This window comes from Neoarius graeffei, chromosome 7 (assembly GCF_027579695.1).
Source record: "Neoarius graeffei isolate fNeoGra1 chromosome 7, fNeoGra1.pri, whole genome shotgun sequence".
NCBI classification, from domain to species: Eukaryota; Metazoa; Chordata; class Actinopteri; order Siluriformes; family Ariidae; genus Neoarius; species Neoarius graeffei.
In genome coordinates this window covers 12,361,183-12,386,598 of record NC_083575.1, presented here as the reverse complement: position 1 = coordinate 12,386,598, position 25,416 = coordinate 12,361,183, and the positions used below count along the sequence as shown (strand labels likewise).

Here is a 25,416-nt window from a genome sequence, read left to right as displayed (position 1 = left end):
AGTAGGTGTGTATCCTGGTGTTAAACCATCCTGTTTAAATAAGATCCTGGGAAGCCCAGTGTATGAAGGTGTGAGGGTTAGACACCCCTTGCTCACACCACCACCTATCCACACGTCCACCCATCCACCCCCCAACTCCCCCACACCCCACACCCCCGTTTGGGCTGTATGAATATTTCATGTGTACGGGGGCACTTAGACAGGAATGCTGCGTTTTTTTGGTTTTTTTTTTTTCTCATCATGATATCATAACCACAGAACAGACAGGGCAAATGGACAGGGTTCACAAGGGAACAGGTTCAATTCACGATGAGCACTCAATACACTCCACACACACACACACACACACACACACACACACACACACACACACACACACAGACACTTTATATATAATTAGGCGATGCACTTTTTAAGGCTCTCACCTGTCAGATAGTTATGAGCCCTTGCCAAATGGCTATCATGTAAAAACTCAACATAAATAGCCCACGTTGCCTGCGGAGTGTGTTATACCTCAGAAAAAAAGCTCACACTCAGCTGCGTGTGAACTGAAAAAAAAAAAAAAACCTGATTAACCAACCGATATGCTGCATTTCCTTCCTTCCCTGTCTCTCATACACACGTTCTCACACGCACTTTCTGTTTCTTGCTACTGGTAAAAGAAACATATGGTTCTCACTAGAGACATGCTAGAGGAAGACCTTTTTTGGATATGTTTGTGTACTATATAATAAGTGAGAAGGCAGAGAGGACATTCAATCCCTCGCTCTCTGAGGCTTGGGCTCAGATCCAGCCTGGGCACATGATAAATATTTGCATCGATGTCAATAAATGGGGCCAATAGGTGCATGATAACAGACTAGAATCGATCTGGAGCTGAGCTGGTTCACTGCCCGTTTTGAATAAATGAGAAATAAGGGATTGTTTGGCAGCAATTTGACTAAGAGGTGTTTTGTGTGTGGTTTTTTTTTTTTTAAAGCTGCTGTCTGTGTTTGCTTGTTAAGCTCACATGGTTTGTATTTTTGGATGAAAGAAAAGTCAATTGAAACCCTCAGAAATGACACAGTGCTGTTGGACCTTTCCAAATGTCACCTTCATTTCTTTTGTGAGGTCTTGTGCGTGATGTTCCTATGTAACATCTTGAGGAAGGAAAGTATATGAAAAGAAATGAAGGGTGAAGATACTTCCGGTTCGCTGCACCTGCATGCCCTTTCCTGTCAGAAATAAGAGTGAAAAAAAATCCCGTCTTATGCAAATGAAATGACGAACTATATTCAGACTGGACTAAAACAGGCTCTTTCTTTTTGCTGAATATTTAAGAAATATCTCTGTTTATTCTTGCCTGTTTTTTTCTGTCTAGAAGCTTCATGTTCTACAGATTACCTCCATATCTGATCTAGTCTATATGATCTTGTCTCATTGGGCTGTTTAAAGGTTTTGCAATGTGATAATACAGGCAGAGGGAATCAGTGTTGAAATAAATAGTCAGCTAAAATGGGATTTCACACACATTTCTCAAAAAAAAACAAGAACGACCCCAAAACATTTGGTGTTTGAGTTTTGCACTCGATCTACATGTCGAATCTTGCTAACACTTGAGCTTAGCATTGTGCAAACTGCATGATTAAATCATCACACACTCACGTCAAGTGTGCTTTCTGACACGGTATTGCATGACATGGCTATCTGTAATAATAGATATTTTGGAGTATCAGGATTTATACTGTTGCCAGCATCAGTTTAAAGTATTAGAGTTTGAAGGTGGAGCTGATTTGGATAATAATACACAATGCATTGCTTAAGTATTCACTCCTCTTGATCTTTTCCACATTTTGTACTATACGAAGTTGGGATTATATAACAAATCCATAAAAGAGCTAGAAAATTGAAAAGGGAGAAAAATCAATATAGTTTGCATTATTATTGATGAATAAAAACCAGAAAATCTGTGGTTGGATCTGTTTTTAGTCACTGCTGTAAAACTCCTGAATTAGTTCTGGAGCAACTGGTTTCTGTCAGAAGATGCATCATCAGTTCAACGGGGTTAATTTGTGTGTAGTTAATGTGTCACACAATAAATACACCTGTTCTTGAAAGACACTAACGTCTGTTAGAGAACATATTGAAACAAATAGCATCGTGACACCAATGCACTATCAAAACAAGCTGGGCCAAAGTTCTGGAAAAGTATCAGTCAGAGGTTGTTTTTTTTTTTTTAAATCCATTATTATTTTAATTGTTATAAATGGAAAGAATATGGTGCAGCCATGACTCTGCTGAAAGGATTTTATCCACCAAAAGTCAGTGATTGAGAGGTAAAGAGGGGATCAGTCAGGGTCAGAGACGCAACCATGAAGCTACTGGTAATTCTCAATGTGATGCTCCCACCACCATGCTTCATTACTGTGTTTGTAAGTCATTTTGCAAACTTCACTATTTTGTGTCAAGTCATGACATATAATCCCAAATAAGATCCGTTTCAGTTCCAGAGTGTAACCTTACAGAACGTAGAAAAGGTCACTGTATTTCCAATTAGACATTACAACTCATAGCTATAAACTATTACAGCTTAGCAACTTTAGCCTTGTAGCTTCAGTGTGAACCTAATGAAGCAAAGTTCAGACACAGAAGCTGCCATGGCTAATTGAAAACATCTGAGGTACAAATAAAACTCTAAATTTCATTGTTCCTTTAATCTTCGAAAATGAAATCAACTTCTAATGCAAACTCAGAAATCCTCCACTTAGCATGTGGCTTGTGTGGGTGTGCATAATTGTGTGTGCAGGCAGCTAAAATATACCCAACATCCACGGTTGTGGAAAGATGAAGAGAGGGATTATCCCTTTATTATGCTGTCATCGCTTTCAGCAGAGTCTGTACACTATTTTTACACAATTCTCATGTGTAAAACTAAAAAAAAAAAAGGATTAATCTCTCTTTTCAAGCTTTCACTCTGTTTGTGCTCATCACAACAAGTCCAAGCATGTTTTCTGTGCGAAACAATACAGAGAGACGCAGCATGGCTGTAAACAAGTGAGTGAATGCGTGAATCTGGAGCGGTGATAAATAGGAGCTGGAGTATATAAAGGTGTATGTAGTGGTAGTGGTGTGGTGTGTGTGTGTGTGTGTCTTTGCTTTTGGCTGCTTGCCTGAACTTTGTCCCAGCTGTAGGTCAAACTAGGCCAGTGGAACAGAGCAGAGGTGCTGAGTACACACTGTAGGTGTCTAACAACCATGATAGTTTTCGTTCGTGGGTGTGCACTGTCCAGTGTATTTTTATTGTAGTTCCAGTGAACAGCAGTAGCAGCCAAAATATATAGCAGGATAACTAACTCGCAATGGAAGCACAAATTAAAACAGGTTGTTGTGTGCTAAACTTTGTATTAGCCCCATTCTTCGATTAGATAAGCAAAGCTAGCAACCTGGACTAGCTACAGGTTACTCATCAGAGGCCCCCAGAATCCCTGCTATGTCTTATCAAAACTATTTTTCTTCATAATGTCTCTCCACATTTAACGATAGGTCAGTAAATGACAGGATCACCAAGGGGTATAAGTTTTCCTCTGTTTTTTTCCACCAACATGAAACAATAAATAAGAATTGGTCGCAATTTAAAGAGAGACGGCCTTTCGATTTCATAAAATCGGTGAAATTTAATTCACTCTGAACTTTGGTCATTGTGATATATCTTTATTTCTGTAATATCTCACAAAATATCAGGCCATTCTGTGGCTGGGAAGTTATTTAATTTGAAGAGATTCCTGAGCAAATAATGTGAATGAAATTGCTCGCTTCGTGCAGTCAAGCAGACGAAGTAAGTCTGTGTGTGTGCGCGTGCATGCGCAAGTTTACCTTTGAGCGTGCACTGACAGTTCCGTCATTCTGCCACTAAACGAACAGCTGATCACACCAAGGTGCTCGCTGACTGGCGATATTTATTAGTTTGGTCCTACGTTTCCTTTCCTTCATATATAACATAATGTCTTTTCGCTTTCCATTACTGTAGTCGGTCTTCCACGTTTCATTCGCACGCTCACGTCCTCCGTTTTTCTGTCCTGTTTCAAATTTGTATCCCACAATGCCTTGTGTGTACAGGGAAAGCCCACCACATCATGCATGAGATAGTATCTTGAATTGCGTCATGGTGAAGCAGAAAAAAATAGCAGAGAATTTAGGGCCACGTGGCCCTAAATTCATTAATTGTTCTCATCTCATCTCATTATCTGTAGCCGCTTTATCCTGTTCTACAGGGTCGCAGGCAAGCTGGAGCCTATCCCAGCTGACTACGGGCGAAAGGCGGGGTACACCCTGGACAAGTCGCCAGGTCATCACAGGGCTGACACATAGACACAGACAACCATTCACACTCACATTCACACCTACGGTCAATTTAGAGTCACCAGTTAACCTAACCTGCATGTCTTTGGACTGTGGGGGAAACCGGAGCACCCGGAGGAAACCCACGCGGACACGGGGAGAACATGCAAACTCCGCACAGAAAGGCCCTCGCCGGCCACGGGGCTCGAACCCGGACCTTCTTGCTGTGAGGCGACAGCGCTAACCACTGCACCACCGTGCCGCCCATTAATTGTTCTATTTAAAAAAAAGAAACCTTATAGAATTGGAAGTCTGTGATTCGAATTCAGTAGCTTTCGGTCCACTAAACAAAAATAATTGGGTGTCGGGGGAAATTCTTTTTATGACCTACACTTGAAAAATCTGAAAGGCAGTCTACCTTTAAATTACTTCTACCGTCATACCTTTCAGTAATATCATATAAAGTAAATTATAATTATGTTTAGAAGTACAATGAATTTGAAATTGTAGTTATAAGTTACTTATTTGTAAGATGTTTGTAAATTGCCGAGTAGTAACCACTTACTTCTACAGTCATACCCTTTACTTGCTCTTTCTTTGTTTTTTTTCTTGTATCTTACTTAAGAGGTACTTAGCCTGTAATTAGTGGGCTGTAATTTAAAGTGTTACTGAATTAATTGCAGGTACGGATGACAGCTGTGGGTGGGGAACTGACAAAGAGTTGGACTCCACGTGCCACAAGATTGCTATATCAGGATTTAAGATATGAATATGGCAACTATGTGTGTGTGTGTGTGTGTGTGTGTGTGTGTGTGTGTGTGTGTGTGTGTGTGTGTGTGTGTGTGTGTGTGTGAGAGAGAGAGAAAGAGAGCGAGAGAGAGAGCTGTGGATTTGCCTTTTTGGAGCACTGTCACAGCTCTTTTACTGGAAGTCTGGGCACAGGTTTTGGCGTATCAATTATTTGCAGAAATTTTCCTTTTAAAAATGGCTGGAAAATAAACAGCGGAATTATTTCGGAGCCATTCCCGTAACTCTCTCTCTCTCTCTCTCTCTCTCTCTCTCTCTCTCTATTTCTAGCTTGAGAAACTCCTCCAAGGTGGTTTGTTTTGATAGTATGATGGTAAAAATCAGTGGGATTATGGTTCATTACTTTTGTGGACTGAGAATCAGCATGAATAGATCCTAATGGCACCTTTTTAGGGCTTAAACATTGGGTACTTATACACAAACTTGGCCTGTCTTCTCTTTCCCAAAGAATAGAAACAGGAAACGGTGGCTTAGGTAGTGAGGGAAGAGAGAAAAGAGAGAAAGACGGAGGTGTGCTGCTGGTGGTTTTTCACCTACTCCTGTGATGTTTCTTTTTGTGTTTTGGAAAGCTTTTGTATCAAAGAGGGTAATTTTGTCATTATTACATGGCTTTAATCACAGTGACATCACACAGCAACAAAGCAAGCAGGTTTACGAGGGAAGAGCAGGCTTTTCCAGAAAGTGTATCGTGTGTGTGTGTGTGTGTGTGTGTGTGTGTGTGTGTGTGTGTGTGTGTGTGTGTGTGAGAGAGAGAGAGAGAGAGCGAGAGAGTGTGAGTCAGTGTTTCAGTTGCTCCTTCACTTCATTTAATAAAAAACATTCCAAAATGAAAGGCAAATGAAGTTAATGAAAGGATGACAGGCAGAATATAAATAGTGATGTGGTGTGTTTCTGTTTCTTTCTTCTCAAGGAGATGTACCGGTATTTAGGCTAATATGCCCAGCTTTCACTCTGGGATTACAAGGTATTATACACCAGTGGGGATCCCCTTTTATAAACACAGCGCCTCTTGATGTGTTTGTGCATGCATGTGTGTGTATGTGTGTGTGTTTATATGTGTGTACGCGTGCATGACCGTGTGCGTATATAATACAGGGATTGAGGTTGACCAATCTAATAGGTGTGTTTAGGTCAAAAACAGATGGGGGAATCTTTTGCAACCTGAAACCAAGCGAATAAACAGACAGAACGTGTGTGTGTGTGTGTGTGTGTGTGTGTGTGTGTGTGTGTGTGTGTGTGTGTGTGTGTGTGCTCATTAATCATTTCTTTATATCTAAAATAATTTTTAAAATTAAATGATTAAAAATAACAAATTTAAACTTGCAAACCTGTAGTAGGAAACCTGAAATTAATGTTATAAACCATAATTTGCTTAAATATGAAAATGTTTTTATAATAATAATAATACCTAACTATATTCCCTGAAAGTCTCTGGTAACTTTAAGGACATCATCAAAGACTGTTGAGTCTATAACATGCACAAATACACTAACACACACACACACACACACACACACACACACACACACACACACACACACACACACACACAGTGAGCAGCTTTTCCTTTTCTCTCTTCGGCATTCATGCGCCCAAAGTCCACACGAAGCTATTGTCTCCTTCAGCAGAAAGCCACTGGAGAGATTTACGGGAGAAAGGCGTGGCCTCGTTTATGTACACACCTGGCAGGTGCATTAGACACATGCGCACACACTCTCTCACACACACAGACGTACATGCAAAGAAGACATCGCCATATCACAGGCTTTGTTGGTGCATTTGCAAATCTAACACAGGTCTCAGTGGCAAAATGCAAATCAGACAAATCCATCAAGATTCTTGTTTTTTCTTTTAACTCTACGCTCCATTGCACAGGCTAATCGAGAGGCCAGCGTCCATGTGGATTATTTCTACACAAAGATACTCACTGAGTGATATAATTATGATGAGCATAGGTTTGTGTGTGTGTGTGTGGTAATAGGTGCGGTTCAAGTTGTGGACTTTTAATAGGGAGGGTGTCCACACTTTCATTTTCATGCTCTTCTTGTAGATGCTTCACCTTCTGGGTTTAACACCACATTTTGCAAAGACGCCAGTCTCAGGCTGTGTCTGTGTGCACCCTCAGTACGAGTTCACTCTACTCTGTTCCAAACTTTCTGGCTCCTGCGCTCTGGGTGTGGATTGGATGTGTGCATGTGACTGCGTTCTTATTGTGGTTTGGCTTGCGGGAGTGTGTGTGTGTGTGTGTGTGTGTGTGTGTGTGTGTGTGTGTGTGTGTGTGTGTGTGGTCTTGCATTTAGCTGCAGGGAAACCCTGGTCCTGCCTGTCAGGTTTCTCTACTCAACCTTACAGCACTATTCTCCTGGCAGCTCGATCAAAGAACTGTATACACACACATGCACACATACACATGCATGGCCTGATACAACCTTTGCTTAAGAAGATAACTAGGTGTGGCTTTCTTTGAAAAATAAAAAAAAAAATAACATGAGCCGTCATCATACTAAACTCTAAAGAAACACACATACATGCAAAAATGTGTGAAAATTAAAATAGGAAGTGGAAAACCATTATCATCATCTTCATGATTATCATCATCTTTATAATTATCTTCATTGTCGTCATCATGATCATCATCATCATCATCATCACACATACACCACATGCACACACACACTAGCCACAGACTCATTTTCAGAGTGTAACTGTTAGCATAGCAGCTAGATGTTTTCATGCTTGCAAGCTACTACGCTTTTTTAATATTACATGAAAAAGTAAAAAAATAAAAAAATTATATATATATATATATATATATATATATATATATATATATATATATATATATATATATATATATATATATATTACTGTGTGCAAGTCTTTGGCACCCTTTTTTTCCATACAAACTTTGTTATAGATTTCTACTTTATGACTTCTACATTATCAAGTCAGTACAAAAACACTTTAGAGTTTCAAACGTTTTATGGACATTTTTAGGTCTCGGATATTGCTCTTTTTAGAAAAATGGGCCTGTATAAAACAAAAGGCAGTTAGCAAGGAACAACGGCTTTTTTTTTTTAAAGAAAAAATATTGCTAATCCTGGGAATAAAACTGTGTATTTTTGTTGCTAAATTGCCACATTTGATTCAATTTTCTGTGATACATTGTTTTTCCCCACATAATCCAGGCGTTTCAATTTTTTAACCTTCATGCATAATTAATGAGGCTAATTAGCATAAAATTATCTCATTTATGAGGATAAATGGTAACGTCAGGTTTTCTTTTCATTTCATTGCTTGAATAATACCTGGAAGTTTCTGTGGGCCATGAACATATTTAAAGTGTCTCAACTAATATACTAATATAATTTGCATATATGCATTAATTAGGCCTAAATAATGTAGACAAATCTTATATTCTGTCAGTACGTTTGGCTGAAAATGCTTTCAGTAGCTTAACCATGCTTCTGGCAATCATTTAAAATGTGGTTGGAAACACCATGAAGTAAATGTGCATATTAGCATATTTTAACCTCATTTGCATATAACTGATGATTCTGAAACTTGTTCCTCAGATTAAATAATCAAAATGAAAGCACCATATTGGGCATAACAGATCAATTTCTCACGCTACATATGCTTTTTTTTTCCAGATCGGTCAACTTACCTGGAAAATTTGTGACAAATTTGCAAGACTCGCTAACAGTTCAACTGTATGGTTTGAGCATTGAACGAGCTCTAGTATATTTGGTTTGAAAGCTGCATACGCACACATCCCGCAGAAAGCTGCATACGCACACATCCCGCAATGCACTAGAGTATCCCCAGTCACATGCCGAAATTTCTTTTTCCTAGCCAATGAGGAACCAATGTTTGGGGGGAAGCCTTTGAGCTATCAAAACAAAACCATGCTCCAGACACAGTGCCATGGTCTGGAGCGTGCGTAGGTTCAATATATCCATATTTAAGCTGGAGATTAAGCTACGTGAATTAATTTATGTATGGAGCATAAGCAGCATCAGTAAAAAGTATAAAAAATCCCATCTAAAAATGCATGAAATCTGAAAAAAAATTGGTGCATTCATCAATTATGCAACCACCATACTGACCGCTGTCTGAACTCCTGACATAAGAGATTTTTCAGATTAAAAAAGAAAACATAATGAAGGCTGCTGGGTTTTGCTGCAAAATGAAGACGTGAGTGTGACAGTCAAAGTGTCCAGAAGAACTGTGGCTGGTTCTGTAAGATGCTCAGTAAAACCTACAGCTCATTTCCTTATAAAACTGCACTCACTGTACCTGAAACTACTATTTTTTTTTAAAAAAAGCAAAGGCTTGTCTTGTCTCACACCAAATATTGACTTTGTTTCATTTATTATGGCTTACTGCTGTTTATAGTATTTTTTTTAATGGTGAAACATTTAATTTCATTATTTTTTAAGACATTTGTGGTCTACAGCATTTTTTTACATGTGCCGAGGACTTTTGCACAGTACTCTCTCTATATATATCTCATCTCATCTCATCTCATTATCTCTAGCTGCTTTATCCTTCTACAGGGTCGCAAGCAAGCTGGAGCCTATCCCAGCTGACTATGGGCAAGAGGTGGGGTACACCCTGGACAAGTCGCCAGGTCATCACAGGGCTGACACATAGAGACAAACAACCATTCACACATACGGTCAATTTAGAGCCACCAATTAGCCTAACCTGCATGTCTTTGGACTGTGGAGGAAACCAGAGCACCTGGAGGAAACCCACGCAGACACGGGGAGAACATGCAAACTCCATACAGAAAGGCCCCCGTCGGCTGCTGGGCTTGAACCCAGGACCTTCTTGCTGTGAGGCGACAGCGCTAACCACTACACCACCGTGTCTCACATATAGTGTATTTCATGAACTATAGAGGCAGGATACACATAACTACATCTCCACACACATGGTTTTATTTCTAAAAGCTAAGCCTAAACCTAAAACTAACCTCAACTTCAGTACCAAAAGGAGCCTTTTTAGCTCTTAGTTCTTTAGGTTTAGAAAATTACATTACTATCATTATATGTGGTCACAAATGAGATTAAAAAAAATCTGACAGAATGTGTTATTAATCCAATAACATCCAATCGGTAAGTCTCCTTGTCTCCATTATCACTCACAGTAATAAGTAGCTGATTGGCTTGCGTAAGTATTTTTGTTTTAATTCTATCTCCATTTTTATCCATAACACTTTCAAAAGATCACAACTGTTTACTTGCACTAAACATAAATACTGAAAATGTCTTACTTTCATGATGTGATTTTTTTTCCCAGGCACACGAAACTACATGATAACATTCTCATCTGCACAGCCAAATTTAGCACCTTGTGTATGTGTTGCATGCATGCTCGATGCCGCCAGTTTGCTTTCTTGCATGCACGCTGCTCTTCTTTACATTTGTGGAAGCACGAACACACGAACACAAACAACCCTCGGCTCTACGTCTCTGCGTCTTGCTGTCTCACTCTGCATGTTTGTCTCTCGCTCTTTCCTCCCAGTGGTAATGACTCTGTGGTCAAGCCCTGCATTAGCCCTATTAGACCTGACTCCATCCCACTGAACCACTGAAGAGTGTTAAGTCAGCAGGCTCTCGTGCGGTCAAGGGTTCAACCCCAGTGGAAGAGGGAGAAAGAGACCTTGACAATTTTGCGGCTCGAGGCCGTCTTGTTTCTCTTAGTGGTCTGACTAATGAGGGAAAGGCCTAGGCTTAATAAGAGTCCACAACTGAGGTTGGCAACCTTCTAAACCACAAAGGGCTGTCTGTGTCGTCTATTAACACATTGAGTGTGCACACGTTGGCAACACTCATACATTTTTCACCTGAATTTTCTGCTGCCACTTTTGTTGTCTTCAAACAGGACAAAAGGAGATTTGACTCATGCATCTGTTTTAGCCATGGGCATTTCGAGAATAACACCTATGCTTTTTCCTTGATGCCTCAGCCTTTGATCATTAACTCAATATAACTTGTCTAATGAATACCGAAATCACTGGTTTCTTAGATTGTGTATATTGCAGAGCTTATTTGATCTCTCAAACAAAATTCTTTAAAACACTCTCAAGAAATTAACCTTCTTAACTTGAATTTGGCATTCCACCAGGGGTGAGTATAGGCCTCTTGAAAATATCATACACTGGCCAATTACTTTACTCCAACATGATTTGTGTCAAGAAGTAAGTTCTAGAGCAACATCTCAGTCTCTTGCCCCTTTGATAATTACCCCCCATCATTATATTGCCATGTTTCTTACTAAGTTGTAACACCAAGAAAGCCCTACCTCCTGTTTGCCACTTTATTTGTTCCTTGCCAATGCCTAGAGCAGAAATATAATTGAATTTACACTTTGGCATCTGATAAAAAGTACCTTTGATACTTTGAAATCGTCCTAATGAAAACAAAGGTTATAACTAATGCCAACCCACTGGTGCAGCAAATCCGGGTGATGCTACATCATCTGTAAACATGACACAAACTTTAGAACTGCTGCATGACTCACATAGACTAATATAACTCCAGGACTGGGTGTTATAAGGACTAAATCTATTTTAGATCAAGCCACAGACTCAGTGACTACTGGTTTGTATTTAGCACATATCACAGTACTATTGAACAGACGACACCGTAGCTTTACATTTGCACACACCACCAGGATCACACAGCAATTCAAATCTAATTTAGATTATATCACTTGGTCTATTTGTCAAAAATAGCCCCAAGATAACAGATGACTTGAGAGAGCTGTTTGTGGTTCAAAAAATCATGAAGCATGGTTCCAGTTTGTTCAAGCATGGGTATTAAAGCGACAAATGAAAAGCAAAATAATAACGATAATAATAAAACTCATAAAAAGAGGTGTTTTGGGTACTCACGTCTCGGCTCTCGTGGCCCATCCACTGTGACTTTGATGGCGCGGTGGTATGTGGCCACTTGTGGGGGTCCAGTGAATACAGTGATTGTCAGAGTAAAACTCTTTCCTGAAATACAGAAAGGAAATGATTTACAACGCATCTCCTGTGGGCAACAAGAGGAAGTGGGTAAGGGTCCTTTATTTACCACCCATCTATCTCGGTGGTCATGTGGCTTGGGTTTAATTTGCTGTCATTTTCCACACTGTGGTGGGACACTTTTGGTCAACCAAATACTTTTTAAGATGGTCAGAAATCAATTGTATAAATGATGTGTGGAAAAGACTCAGATTCCACCCAGTGCCCGTAAGCAAATTGAATGTTCAAAATGAACCTGCATTATTCTTATTGTAGTCACAAGAAAATCTCTAGTGCTGAATAAAACAAAACACCACAAGTAGGAATATAGCAGTTCATTTAATAATGCAATTCTGAAATGCATGTTAATATTGAGGTCTATTTATATTACATTCATGTTTACTTATTTATTTTGTTAGGTTACATCTCATCTCATTATCTCTAGCCGCTTTAGGAATCCTTCAGTACTCTATTTTTGGCACTAATGCAAAGACAGTAGTGCAATTTGAATCTTTTTCCCCACCAACTTGATTTTGTACTTGTTTTTTTCAAAATCTGCATGCATAACTCTCCAAGCATTCTTCAGAAATATGTTGAAACCAACACTGTAGCTACAGTATTACACTATTTTGAAATAATTAAGACATTTACTTTCAACATGTGCTTTTTTTGCCCAAGTTTAGCCTAAACCTAATATTTAATGTGTCAGCCTATGAATATATATCTCTAAATTTAAAGTAGGCTACTGTATTGCATAATATATTTTCCTGACTGTTTTCCCAGAATAATTAGAAAGTATCGCAACTGTGCAACAGTATCTTCAGACTAAACTGCTATTATGTTTACTTACTAAATATACTTTTGGTCCCACTTTAATCTAAAGTACATCTACATGGATAATGTATCAAGAATTTGTTTAGTTTACTTTCAGTGTATATGAACTTACTGTATTGTGATGTAGGTCCATATTATATTTTGATAAGGAAGGTAAATAGATGGAGCATTTAAATGCATTTTTTTTGTCCCACTTAAGCCTAAAGTAAGTATTTCACTCCAACATGGATCGTGTATAAAGCAGTAATCTTTCAGTATGTTTATTTTTAGTAGGCTATAGCAAGATATATGAACTTAATATCCAGTTTTCTTGATGATACGGGCTTATGAAAGTAAAGTAATTACTAAGTATAGTGAGAGCGTGACCATATTTTAGAGTAAACTCAAGATATGTACTTGTAAAATGCACTTTTTGTAGAGTGTATAAAAGAGTAATCTTTCAATAAAGTGTATTTATAGTAAGATATGAAATTAATGTACTGTATCGTATGGACTACATTTTCATTAGGGCTTATGGAAATAAAGTAATTTCAACCTAAAGCTGAAGTATTTCACTAGCACATGATAGGAGTAATCTTTCATTAAATTGTTATTTTAGTAGGCTATAGAAAGATATATGAATATAATGGGCCTAGTATACTATATTTTTAGAAGGGCTTATGGGAATAAAGTAGGAAATAATAACCAAGTAGGCCTACTACATTATTTTTAGAGTCACCTCAGAAGACATACTTAGGCCACAAAAGATTGATTCAGCTTAGCCTAAAGCCAGCAGGCCTATTTCACTAGCACATGGATAGTTTATTAATCTTTCAGTACATTTTATTTTGAGTGGGCTTTATGTACTCTATTGTACGCCATATTTTCAAATTAAATGAAGGGGGAAATCATGTTTTGTGGAGTATACTGTAGGCTAATCATACAGAATGTTCTGGATTATTTCCACGAGTGTGGTTTTGGTTCATTATTGCGCACGAGAGGCTGTAAAAAATGTAACTTGCAAAATTGTTGAGTGAAAAAAGGATTCTAAGTGGAATGAACAAATTTCCCTTCTAATTGTTCAAGTAACTAAAAAAAAAAGTTGAGACACCTTTCCTTCATCACAAGTTCATAGGAATTGGAAAATTAAGTTAAGTGAACTTATATTCAAGTGCTGATTGACGCCCCTTAACCGATGCCACTGCGCATGCGCACTTCACAAGTTCGAAAGTTTCAATGGTCAGGTGGAGTGAGAGGTCCGTGGAAACTGACACGAGACGTTGTATAGGAGTCTAGACTAAGCTTTCCTCAACAGAGGCCAGGGAATTCCCTCCTTGTATGTCGGTATTTGTTTCTGTTTGTGTAATAATAGGCAAAGTGAAGTAGAACTTAAGTGTTGAGAGGTTTGTGTTAACTAAAAAATGTAATGCACACTAAATCACTGTAAAAAAAAAATAGTCAAGCTAACTTAAAAATGTAACACAACCTGCTGCCAAAGGATTTTGAGTAAACTCAATTTAGAACCATGATGTGCCAACTTGCTCATTGGCATAATTATTTCAATTTATTTCAACTAAACAATTTGTTGGACTGAACTTCTAAAGGAAGTCAACTCAACATAAAATACTCTTCTATGTGAGCTTAAAAGAACATGTTGTGGCTCAGGTGGATAAGGCGCCATACCATAAATCCGGGGACCCAGGTTTGATCCTGACCTGAGGTCATTTCCCAAGCCTTCCCTGTCTCTCCACTGTCCTATCCAATAAAGGTGGAAAAAGCCCCCCAAAAAGAATAATTTAGGATAACTTAATGTTTTTTGTGCCAACTTGCTTTTCCAAGTTAATTGGAATGATTATTGATTAATGATATGTGGACAATAATGTGCCAGAATAGTAGGACAGGCTACCATGGAGGTAGAGGTGGTAGAGGAAGGTGTTCGACTTGTTTTTGATAAACGAGCTTATTTTGATGTTGACGCTAACAGCTAAACAGCCAGAGCTGGCGGCTGTGACTGAGAGGAGACTGACTGCAGCAGGAGTCGGCAGCTAATTGACTGCAGAAATGAAAGGTAGGCTACTTTTTTTTTTTTTAATTCCTCTTTCCCTTCATCCGTCTGTAACTGTTTAAAAGTCTGGCGTTTACCGGAAAAAAGTGAGGAGAGAGAGAGAGAGAGAGAGAGAGGAAACGAGGGGAAAAGGGGCTGTGAAAGAATCTCTGCTGTGTAGGATGGAGGTTTCTTTCTTTCTTTCTTTCTTTCTTTCTTTCTTTTTTTTAAGGTGTGCAAAAACAAGCTAACCTGTGGGGAAAAACCCACACACAAACATTTAGGCTTTAAAAATACTTCCGAGCCAAACTAATTATGTTTCTTCGTGTAGCCTGGAGTATTTCTAATGTATCACATAAAATATTCATGATCTCTGCAAAATATCTCTGCAAAACAAACGATCTGGGATAAATCCCAAATGCATCCATATTCCTTAAGCAGGAAATAATAAGATTAGGCACCCTATGTAGTGCACTATAAATCCAACAGGGATGCATTTGGGTTTCAGGCCATGTCACTCACTTTTTTTTTTCTGGCCTTGATTTATTTTTTATTTAAATATGATATGAATTCATATTTAGTTTATTATTTCTAGTAAGCTCTTATAGAAGAGTGTAGTTTATTTTTAAATTATGTATGCTATTTAAGCACCTCTGCCGCTTCTTCCAACAAATCTCAGGTCGTTGAAACGGGCCACCTGGTTCTTCATGACGGCGGACGCGTTCCTCAGCTCGGCCGAATAATTCTCGTCGTTTCCTGCCATGACGGTGACCAGGGTACCATCGGGGACATCACCGAGAGCCACCACCTGCACCACAGGTAACCCAGGTATGAAACACACACACACACACGGAGAGAGAGAGGCGCGCAGAAAGCTTTGGTCAAAACCACATCAGCTGGCACTCACTCTTCTGTATAATAAATATCCTTACAACAATACACCAATAACATACTTACTGCATTGCTATTATACACTTATACAAACATATAGTCTATATACATAAACAAGATAACTGTTTATTTATTTAATCAGTTATCACATCTAAATCATGCTACATTTCCCAATAAATTTTTACGAGGGTTCAGTCCATAAAAACTATTAGCAAAAGCTTTTAAGCTTTAACAAGAGTGGAAATTATTATTAAGCTTCAGTTAAGAGATCATATGTGTTGGGTTGGGTGTGACTGGCTTGGCATGCACCATCCACTGCCAAATCGTCATGTAAAGCCCGAGACTGGAATTATTCAGTAACAATCCAAATGATGAGTATGAAATTACTTGATGTTAAACGTGAAAAGAAGAGTTATTGTTAGGCTAGAAACTACTCAAACATGCGTGTCTGGTACAGACAGTGTGAATGTGGCTATTAATATGCGCATACTATTTATATTAACAGTATAGATGACGTTGGCCATCAAACTGACAAACGAAAAATTCAAAATGGCTCTGCAAAATAGAGAAATAAATAAGCCTCAAGACAGAGATGAGTAAATGGATATAAAAATATGCACCAAAAAAAAGATGCATAAGTCAGCAACTCTTTCTTGTTTTGGCCATGCAGCGAGAAATAGCCTAACTCCCCCGACTTGCGGTTTTCTTACAGATTTAAGGATGAAACGTGCTGCAAAAAATTTGTACGTTTGTGTAAAAGGTAAAAAAAACCCCAATATTTTCAAATATCAATTTATAATAAATAAATAAATAAATAAATAGGTTTGATGGACTTGACCAGAGCTGAGAGAGAGAGAGAGAGAGAGAGAGAGAGAGAGAGAGATTACCTTGAAGGCCACGGGAAGAGTTTTGTTGCAGCGCCAGTGTGAAGGCAGAACGGAGCACAGAAAGTTGGGGCTGTCGGTGCGCACGAGCTCTCCGGCGTGGTCTGCCAGCACGTCCACCACGGAGCGCGTGTCCGCCGCATGCCGCGACCTCAGAGGACCCGCAGCGCTCATGCTGCTCGCGCCGCCGCCCGCGCTGCCGTCACTGCCGCCGAGCTTCCCGCACGGGAATGACGTGGAGGGCGGTGTGAACCGTCTGGTGGTGGTCGGGTCTACAGGTATATGCATCACGAAACCGTGGAGTGTAAGTGCCACTTCAGAGTCAGGCAAAAAAAAAAAAAAAAACAATAACGGGAAAAAAAATAGCCTAAAAAAACACCCCAAAACCTAATGCTTGTTTATCTGCGCGCGTATGATGATGGAAAAGCTGCGGTCCAGACACGAATTAAAGCAAAAAAAAAAAAAAAAAAGAAATAGAAATATATATCGGTTTAAGTTTTTCCTATTGTTAGATTAATTGCTTGAGGAGATTCGAGATAACCGGGTTGTCTGGCGTGCGGAGCAGCGCTGGATGCAGTGTGCGAAGCGTTAACTGCAGCTCTGCGCTTTTCCCACTGACTTCAGCAAAAAGAAATAAAGAAGCACGAAACCGCAAATGAAGCCTCTGCTGTTCTGCACAGCGGTTTAGTGCCAGATGCAGATCACACTCAGAAGTCAGCCGTCACGGACTAACTCCTGTTTCTTTTTTCTTTTCTTTTTTAATGAACACACATCAATAATAATAATAATAACAATAATAAAACTATTGGTGAGTCGTAAACTGCAGGTTTCTCTGATTCTATGACTTGTCTAAATTCATGCACTTCTTTTTTGCTCCCGGTGTATTCACAACACTACTTGCTCTCTCGTAGAGTTTGCGTCTCCGTCCATCAGAAGCGCACGCTGGATTTCATCGACTTTCGGTTCACTGCAGATCCCGACAAGACTCAAATAAAAAGCCTCTTGTTTATTCCAGAAGCAAAAAATCAGGAAAGCATGAAGTCCCTTGCCAGTTTTTGTATGTGTGTTGTTGTTGTTTAATGCTGATCAGATCCACCCTGAGTCTGTGTGATCCTTTTCGCCGTCAAGTTTTTTTTTTTTTCTTTTTGAGTCTCCGATGCGCGCCCGCTGCTCTCCAGGCTGAATGTGCTCTACACACGCCAGTGTTTACTCAACTCATTTTAGAAGTTTCCGAGCTCCGATTGCTCCACCGCCGAGAAGTCTGGGCGTGGTTTTCTTTCGACCAATCAGAATCTCGCCGAGCAAAAGCGAAAGCGCTATCTGTGTGCAGGAGCCCAGTCAGAGCGCAGTGCCTTCTGAGCGCACTGAAATTAGGACCTCTTAATCATCTCTCACATTCATTATAAATCAGTACGAGTTTTATTAGCCGAGCTCTTTTATTAAGGATATAAAGTTTTACCTGTTAAAAAGCACGTGTGCTGGTGCAACAGGAGTACGTCCGTGGCTCAAGTGAAGGAATATAGAGCATTAGGTGTTTTTTTTTTAAATTAATTAATAATTTTTTTTTTTTAGTAAAGTATCCTTTACTAAAAAGAAAGCAGAAACACGCTGGCACTGGTGAGGGGCATTATCACAGCTCTTAAATGGTTCTGAATGTCAGTCGGCATAGTGCGTAACATATATAGGAATTAATAACGGTATGATTAACTAATGGAACTGCAAATAAAGTATTAAAAAAATAAACCTTAGTTGTGGCTCAAAGAATTATGGAGGGCAACACCGAGAGCAAGCTAACCACATAAACACAGAAACAACAACAACAACAACAAAACACTACTACTACTACTACCAACAACAACAACAACAATAATAATAATAATAATAATAATAATAATAATAAATCATACCTTGCACATGCAACATTTTATAAATTTGACATGAGTCAATATTGTATGCATACTCTTTAAAAAGCAAGTTTTTCAATTAAGTATTTCAATAATTCATATCAGAATTTAATGTATGGGGGAATGCCATGGATTACACAGTGCTAACAGGGTGATGATAAGCAGTGATTATGCGTGTTATAAGCTACGTCTGTTCCGGAACGCTCTTGTAAGGAGCTAGATGCGGTTCACGTGACGCGCCACACCCTTCCCTCCCATAAGAGCGTCACCGCTAGTAGGCGCGTTTGCCGTTTAAAATGAGCCTGAGGTTTAGAGCGAGAGAGAGATTGAGATTCACAGACTGCGTCCAAAACCGCATACGAGTGTACTAAATAGTAGTCTGTGTCAAAATCGTGCTCCGACCTTAGTTATTTTGGTATAATAGTTAGTAGGGTAGTGCAGCTAGGGCACTTTTTAAATTCGTACATTTAAAATTCTGTAACTGATTTAAATGGACTGCTATTACTAGCTTGTGCACAGTAAATGGCCCTGAATTAAACTCTTTCATTTAAGCATATGATTAAAATTTCTGAAAGCAAACAATATGGTAGTAGTAGTAGTAGTAGTAGTAGTAGTAGTAGTAGTAATAATAATAATAATAATAATAATAATAATAATAATAATAATAATATGGATGAATTGAAATGTCTTCTTTTTTTTCTTCTTCTTCCTCCATTTGATGCTGTAATTTTTTTCAGAATCCCATTGTAGTTTCCAATGCCACTACCAGAAGAATAGCCTTTTGACACATGTATGTAATTTGTAATTTTATCATAATGCATACACTACCGTTCAAAAGTTTGGGGTCACTTTGAAATTTCCTTATTTTTGAAAGAAAAGCACTGTTCAATGAAGATCACTTTAAACTAATCAGAAATACGCTCTATACATTGCTAATGTGGTAAATGACTATTCTAGCTAAATTCTACTAAATGTCTGGTTTTTGGTGCAATATCTCCATAGGTGTATAGAGGCCCATTTCCAGCAACTATCACTCCAGTGTTCTAATGGTACAATGTGTTTGCTCATTGCCTCAGAAGGCTAATGGATGATTAGAAAACCCTTGTACAATCATGTTAGCACAGCTGAAAACAGTTGAGCTCTTTAGAGAAGCTATAAAACTGACCTTCCTTTGAGCAGATTGAGTTTCTGGAGCATCACATTTGTGGGGTCGATTAAATGCTCAAAATGGCCAGAAAAATGTCTTGACTATATTTTCTATTCATTTTACAACTTATGGTGGTAAATAAAAGTGTGACTTTTCATGGAAAACATAGAATTGTCTGGGTGACCCCAAACTTTTGAACGGTAGTATATATATATATATATATATATATATATATATATATATATATATATATATATATATATATATATAAACATGCATTAAATCCGAGTTGTCTTATTGCTATATTGAATTCTGATTTCATAATGAATGTGTAATTTGTTGACGGAGTCCTGTTCTTTATACTGACATGGCAGAAGGTGTCAATATGCAAACGAGTTCTCTAAATATTATTCGTGTGTGCATTCTGACCAGTGAGGGAGATCTCTGTGGGGTTTTGTTGAATCCCATCATTCAAGCAGTCTAATGAAACGGAAATCATTTTGCCAGAAATAATCTCTCACCGTATCAAGGATTCACCAGTGGGGTTTAAGAAGATCTCAAGACATATCGCAGTTTCAGTTTGTAGCTAATATGTGCAAGGATTTATTTATTTAAAGCTACAGCTGTATCCAGTAGTGTGGAAAAATAGCAAGTGTCAAATCACATGCAACTTTCAATTTTATTCTGTCTGTTTCTTTCTATTTTAAGTTTCTGGCGGATTTTTGTGAGAATAAACAAGGTTAAAAGCGTCAAAATGAATAATGAAGCAAATTCCAGTATAAGCAGTCTGACCACATTTCCGTTTGGACACCAATTTTTTTTTTAACCAGCAAGATAACAATAATTAACAATACTCAATCTCATATTTTTTTTTAAAGCAAACGTATTTGGCAGATGATCTTAAGTTAACGTTTCTCAGCTCTGCATTGTTAATGCTGTGTTTCTCCTCTGATATCCCGACTCAAAATCATTAGCTCATTTTATCAAACCCGACAACAGAGATTGCATGAGGATTAGAAGAACACTGGGCAATACAGACCGGAAAATATCAGAATAATCATGAAAAAAAATGTTTCACATAAAAATAATAGCAGACCGGTATCGAAAATACTACAAAAAAAGCCGCATTTATTTTTGTACTTTTATCCAGCTGGATATAATGCGTGTTTTTGAAGAACACAGAAAATATGTGGCCTTACGCCTGGGACATAAATCTGCACCTTGGGGACCTGAGTGCTTTAACAATCCTGAAATGAACTTTATGCCTTGACCAATAAACAGATAAAAATGGATAAAAGTTACATATTCTTTTACATAACTGCAAAATAGAGGTAATTTTACAAAATAGGCGGAAATGTTGAGATCGCAACAGGAGAATAAATTCGAAAAAAATTGGCCATTTATTATTATTGTTAATAATAATAATAATAATAATAATAATAATAATAATAATAATAATAAACAGGCCTAATATACGTATTCGTACAATACCTGGACCCTCTCCGTTTGTCGGATCGGGTGTAATATGGGTCACAAATTGTAAAGCACTGGGTCAGAAAAAGAGTCCTGTAAGGGGCAATTTAATGCAGTTCAGTAATGGGGCGACTCACTGGTCAGCTGTGAACTTACAATCTAGAATTTTAAGAGAAAATCCAACACTGAAAGAGAAAATTGTCCACATTGTTGCTTTTAAAGTGTACAGGTCAATATTTGCGTATTATTATTATTATTATTATTATTATTATTATTATTATTATTATTATTACTTTACTATTTTACTATTTACTAATTTATAATGTGCAGTACTTTATAAGATGACTCTCTCTGTGCAATACTTTTATAATGTGCATAATGTGAAACGCAACACATACACCTCGGGACTGTGCACCTTACACACAGCACATACACCTCAAGTCTGTGCACCTTGCAATACTTCATAATGTGTAATATTTTATCTTAGGTGACTCTCTTGTGCAATAATTTATAATGTGACTGTCTCTGTGCAATACTTTATATGTGCAATACCTCACTCCATAATATGTAACACAACACATACACCTCAGATTGTGCACCCTACACCCCCTTTTATTTTATTTTTTTCTTTTTCCCCCCTCCTCTCTCTCTCTCTCTCTCTCTCTCCACACGCTGTTTGCACTGTTATTGGAGATGCTTTAATCTCATTGTACATGTGTATAGTGACAATAAAGGTATTCTATTATTATTATTATTATTATTATTATTATTATTATTATTATTATTATTATTATATAAATACGCCTCAGGGTGTGTTAGGTGGCCCGAGTCATTCACTGGCAGTCCAGCAGCGCTGGCGCGTCCCTCCCACATCGCATCTGTTCATTATTAATATGTTTAACCGCGCTGCTGTCACCCGAGCCTCCGCCGCCTCTTCACCGCGCACTTTCTATGGTTTCTAATGCTCCAGTGCAGCGGACATCTAATACCGCGTGTTCTTTTCGTAATCCTCCTCCTTAAAGCACGCATGTCTTAACCTCGGACAGTGCGCGGTGGCCGCGTAATAACATGATGAAAAACGACGTGACTCGGTACAAATGGACCACCGGCTTTCACGAGTTCAAAGAGAAGCGTTTGTTCCGCGGAAAGCTCAAAGAGCCCGCTATCAGACTGCAGCTCATTCGGCTTTAATCAGCGGCGATGGCAAGACAGATGCAGCCTCATCATGATCTGATTATTTAGAGCTTTCGGTCCATGCGAGATGTCAGAGGGCTTTATAGGGAGGTTTTAAAATGCATTTCTTCATCAGGCTGCTCGGTTCGTGCATTTTCAATAAAGCGGATGTCACTGAGATGATGCATGTGTTGCAGTCTATGTGCAAATAAACCTATACACATTAAAAAAAAAATGTGCGCAGCAGGGACTTGTAACGTACTGTCTGTGTGGTTTTCATTTGGGAACGTGAATGCACTTAACTTCATGCAAATATAATTCCGTATCTACTAATTATTCTATATCAGTGACTACACTAAAATTATAAGTCTGGGCATGACTCCTGGTCCTGAGACTTTAATGGGTTAAACCTTACCCTTGTTCATATATATAGGCTAAGTGCTTGTACCCTTTTCCTGACACTGCCACTCTTTGGCATTGAAATATTTTGCTATTGCTTCTTTGGTAAATTAACTGACAGTTGTAAACATTTGCTTTATATACTAAATGAGTCAGGGCTGTTGTTTATAGTATAGCAGTAACACTTTTGACATACCTGGATGCACTGTTGGCTTTATGTCATCAGGGTGGTCCCGAAATGTATGGGAAATTTTTTTTTTTTACCAAAATATTCCGACCACCCTACCATTTTTTTTACATAGGCTAAAAGAAGGCAACAAGCAAAATTTCAGAAAAATTGGTTAATATTTAGAGGTGCCACACGAGGTTGCAAATCGGGTTAAGCCATTAACATTAGCTGGTGCGTAGACTGTTGCAGAGAAGATCTCAAACCCCCAAAAAGTCACAGTTTTAGAGGGAATATGCCACTTCTATGAAAAAGAAGAGGCAGGAAGAGTTTATAGACTGATAGAAGGTTAACTTTCATGCACTAAGAGGTTCTTAAACAACGAGCACTGATCGTAATATGCTGATGAAGTTGTGAATGTTTTTCTTTCTATGTTTTTCAGATGGCTAGCAACAGTAATACAAGTAGTACCGGTGGTGCAAAGCACAAAACCAGAAAGGACAATTATGTTTGGTTAATTGGTCCCACTTCCAAGGAACAGGTCTGGGAGAAAGCTTCCTTCTGCTAGGGAAGTCCTTAGTGTGTTCTTTTATCTCCACAAGATACCATAATACCGAAGGGTTTAGAAAATCACAGACAAGTAATAGCTATTGTTACTTTGAGCACAGGAAGTTATATTACTGTATTGCTTGTATTAAAATGAAACAGTTAATAAGCCACATTATTTTATATTGTGTCTTGAGTGAAAACTTTAATGGCTTTGTGGCACCTCTAAACATTGTTCAATCTTAACCAAATTTCGCACAATAACTTCTTTTAGGCAATGTAAAAAAAAGGTAAGGTGGTCATAACAAAATCCTAAAAAAAAATTTTTGGGACCACCCTACTGCTTATTTCATGCATTTTCAGTAAAGGAAAGGCACACAAGTGCTATTCCTCTGTATGATAAGTCATACCGTGCCTCTAGTAAAGCACGTCTGCAGGGAAAACACACTGAAGAATGACTAAAGGAACACAATTAGAAAACACTGACCCAAGCAGAACACAGGGGCAATAATGCCACCACAAGTCGGTTGATTTTTCATCTTTGCCAGCCGTGGGCGGCTGCACGGTTCTTTGCATTTGCAAATTACAGAGAGAGAGGGAGCCTCGAAGCCACAGAGTGCATTCCTTCCGTAAAAAGTGTCTGCTCAAGTTTCAGGCTAGTGGGCTTCTGCCCCGAGCCAGCATGCAAACAAACAGAGAGACAGAGAAAGAGAGAGAGAGATAACAGATGCAGCCAACCCACAATGCCTTCTGCATTCTCATCAGATGCATTTAAATCACATCTGGGCCTTTAAGTAGACTGAATGGAATGATGAATTTAAGTGTTTGCTTATAGCTTCTGTTTTCAACACTGTAGTCACATGTATTCCTCATTCTCATCTCATTATCTCTAGCCGCTTTATCCTTCTACAGGGTCGCAGGCAACACCCTGGACAAGTCACTGGACAAGTACACCCTGGACAAGTCGCCAGGTCATCACAGGGCTGACACATAGACACAGACAACCATTCACACTCACATTCACACCTATGGTCAATTTAGAGTCACCAGTTAACCTAACCTGCATGTCTTTGGATTGTGGGGGAAACCGGAGCACCCGGAGAAAACCCACGCGGACACGGGGAGAACATGCAAACTCCGCACAGAAAGGCCCTCGCCGGCCACGGGGCTCGAACCCGGACCTTCTTGTTGTGAGGCGACAGCGCTAACCACTACAACACCACCGTGCCGCCCATGTATTCCTCACACTGCTTATTTTTAATATGCTGTTATCATCATTATCACACACATGCGTGTTCAAGGATGTTTCTGCTATTGCAAATCTGCTATGGCATAGTGGTGGATGCAGATTTTTCCAAGTATGTGCTCTTTATATGAAGTAAATTCCGCATGCTTCTACTGATTTACAGCCACATTTCTTTCAGGGACAGTCACACCTATTAGACATGTCCTTTAATGTTATGAATCAATATCAGATCAGTTTCACTTTGACTGACATGAGCTAATGCTAGAAACACTTTCCTTAGTGGGATTATTTTTGTGGCGTAGTGAAAAAGCTGTAATACTTACCGATGCATGTTAAAATCAAGAGTTTGATCTGTGATTAGTGAATATTCATATTAATATTCATATTTTCAATTCAACACATTGTAAAACTCCTTATATTCACTCACTAAGAAGACTAATTTGTGCTCTATGTTTGTTTTTCTCACTTACCCCCCCCCCCCCCCCCCCAACGACGTAATTGTTCATGAGGTTTAACCATCACTCAGTGCTTTGCTTTTTTGAAAAGTTAAACTTTTCAACCTTGGAAGCTCCACTTTGATCAGAAAAA

The 25,416-nt window shown here is 38.7% G+C and overlaps 1 protein-coding gene across 1 annotated transcript in view; it reads right to left on the bottom strand.

Annotated features, from left to right (window-relative positions):
* Positions 1 to 25,416, bottom strand: part of runx3 (RUNX family transcription factor 3) — a 71,059-nt gene that overhangs the window by 22,015 nt on the left and 23,628 nt on the right. Inside the window, exons 3-5 of the mRNA XM_060925293.1 lie at positions 16,778 to 17,046; positions 15,651 to 15,807; positions 12,029 to 12,133 (exon numbers count right to left, since the gene is read on the bottom strand). Of these exons, the coding sequence (XP_060781276.1) occupies positions 12,029 to 12,133; positions 15,651 to 15,807; positions 16,778 to 17,046 (531 nt within the window). The remainder of the gene's footprint in view (positions 1 to 12,028; positions 12,134 to 15,650; positions 15,808 to 16,777; positions 17,047 to 25,416) is intronic.